The sequence below is a fragment of the Sinocyclocheilus anshuiensis genome, unplaced genomic scaffold (genome assembly GCF_001515605.1).
Source record: "Sinocyclocheilus anshuiensis isolate Anshui unplaced genomic scaffold, SAMN03320099.WGS_v1.1 scaffold354, whole genome shotgun sequence".
Taxonomy (NCBI): Eukaryota; Metazoa; Chordata; class Actinopteri; order Cypriniformes; family Cyprinidae; genus Sinocyclocheilus; species Sinocyclocheilus anshuiensis.
Window position 1 is genome coordinate 1,949,476 of NW_015544195.1, and position 1,961 is coordinate 1,951,436.

The 1,961-nt window shown below is 35.4% G+C and overlaps 1 protein-coding gene across 3 annotated transcripts in view; it reads left to right on the forward strand.

Annotated features, from left to right (window-relative positions):
- The first annotated feature begins 273 nt into the window (after positions 1 to 273).
- The window catches only part of brd7 (bromodomain containing 7), a 10,172-nt gene continuing 8,484 nt past the window's right edge, over positions 274 to 1,961 (forward strand). For 2 of the 3 annotated variants that reach the window (XM_016497185.1, XM_016497187.1), the window contains exons 1-4: positions 274 to 443; positions 1,214 to 1,401; positions 1,492 to 1,615; positions 1,718 to 1,775. In XM_016497185.1, coding sequence (XP_016352671.1) covers positions 395 to 443; positions 1,214 to 1,401; positions 1,492 to 1,615; positions 1,718 to 1,775 — 419 coding nt within the window. In that variant the 5' untranslated portion in view covers positions 274 to 394. The remainder of the gene's footprint in view (positions 444 to 1,213; positions 1,402 to 1,491; positions 1,616 to 1,717; positions 1,776 to 1,961) is intronic. The other variant, XM_016497184.1, reaches the window with a different exon arrangement.

Genomic DNA, 1,961 nt, shown 5'->3' on the forward strand with positions numbered 1-1,961 from the left:
GTGCCTCTTAGTGGTATTAAGTAGTATTTCGATGGCTTTTTTCCTTTGTTATAAAAAATAAATAAATAAATAAAAATTATATATATATATATATATATATATATATTTTTTTTTTTTTTTTTTTTTTTTTATATATATATAAAAACATTGTATAAACATTTATATTTTAACTGTGTCGTATTATATTTTACTATTGATTGAGCTGCAGTCGGAGACAAATGAAGACAAACAAATTTCATGGCGTGTTGACAGTAGTTCACACCGCCGAGCACTAGGCGGCGCTGTTTGAATCCTGTAGCTCCGTAGAAAGTGCTCTGAAGGCTTTACCGAGACAAAACAAAGAGCAGACTGGTCAAGCACTGACCTGACTGAACCGCCAGCTTTACTTTAAATTATGGGCAAAAAGCACAAGAAACACAAATCAGAGAAGCACACACACGACGGTAGGTCACGATTCATTCACCATGCTTTAGAATATTTGACTAACGTTATAGACTGAAAGAAAGCCTGCTAAGGTACATTATAAGCTCAGATGAGCTGTGAAGCACTACTCAGACTGATGCTGTCAGTGAACGAGTAGCAGTCTGGTATTACATGTTTACAACGTGATGTTAATACAGTAAATGTTCCAATTTGAGCCGTTTTATATAGACTAATATGTGTTTTCTCATTAGATTTATTTGAAGGCTAACAAGCTGGCTAACATTTGTTTTGCTCCGGAAAACAAGCAGCTGTTGCTTAAAACATCAGATTAGTAAAGTCAGCATCAGAATAAGTTTTAGGTTCTTTTCCATAAATGTCTTAAATGTAATTCCTACTAGAACCAGATGAAAATACATTGAGCATCACGAATTGAAATAAACAATAATAATCAAACAATTATTTTGATTTATGTGGGTTTAAAAGAGAGGATATTTCAAACTCTGATACGTACAGTAGTCTGTGAGAAGAGTAACGTTAGTTCCTCTCAAAAGAGGCAATTATTTGTTAGTGCTAAAAACGACAACAAAATAATATATTTTAATATGATATAAGGTTTTCCTAGTTGATTTTTATAACTAAAGCCAAAAAAAGCGACACAGGATATACCAGGAGTTAAAATCAGATTCAGTTTATACATTTTGGTAATGAATGGGACAGTATTACAATATAATATTATTGTATTCAATTACAATATTGACAATAGGCAACTCACTTGTGTCTGGCCTTTCAGAGCGTCCACTGAAGCTGGTGTTGAAAGTGGCTGGGAATGGGGTCACCACAGGCAGCCCTAGCCTGGAGAGTGTTAACGACGACTCTGTAGATTACGACAAACACAAAGACAAGAAAAAGAAGAAGAAAAAGAAGGATGAGAAGGACAGAGCCAGTCTTCCAGTGTCACCGGTTGACAAAAAGAAAAAGGTGAGATATGAATACTGTGTTTTTGTGCTTTACTTTTTTTGTTTACTTGCTATCTACATCCTAATGTATGTTATGTGTTATGTTTTACAGATGACCAAAAAAAGGAAGGGCCCAGACTCTGTGAATCCAGGCTGGGATGAGCGGAGCAGAACTCCTGCTCGCTCCGATATTTCCCAGGACATGTCCCTCACCCCCTCACTTGCCAAAATGGAAGGTAGAGCTGTGCACCCTTTCATGGTTTAGAACTGATCTATTTTAATGACTGCGTGCTTGTGCTGATTATCTGTTGATTATTATGGCTTTTGTAATTCCTCAGAAAAAGAGCAGACGCCTCTACAGGAAGCTCTGAGTCAGCTCATCCGACAACTCCAGAGGTAGGACTAAACATTGCTAACCTGTGGACAATCTGTTTAGACAGGCCGTAGATTCATATGTAACTAATGTGCACTGATATTCAAAGATTTTGAAGTTAGTACGTTTTTAAGTCTTTTAGATCAAAAACACAGTAAAAACAGTAATATTGTAAAAAAAAAAAAAAAAAAAAAAAAACTCTTCTATTT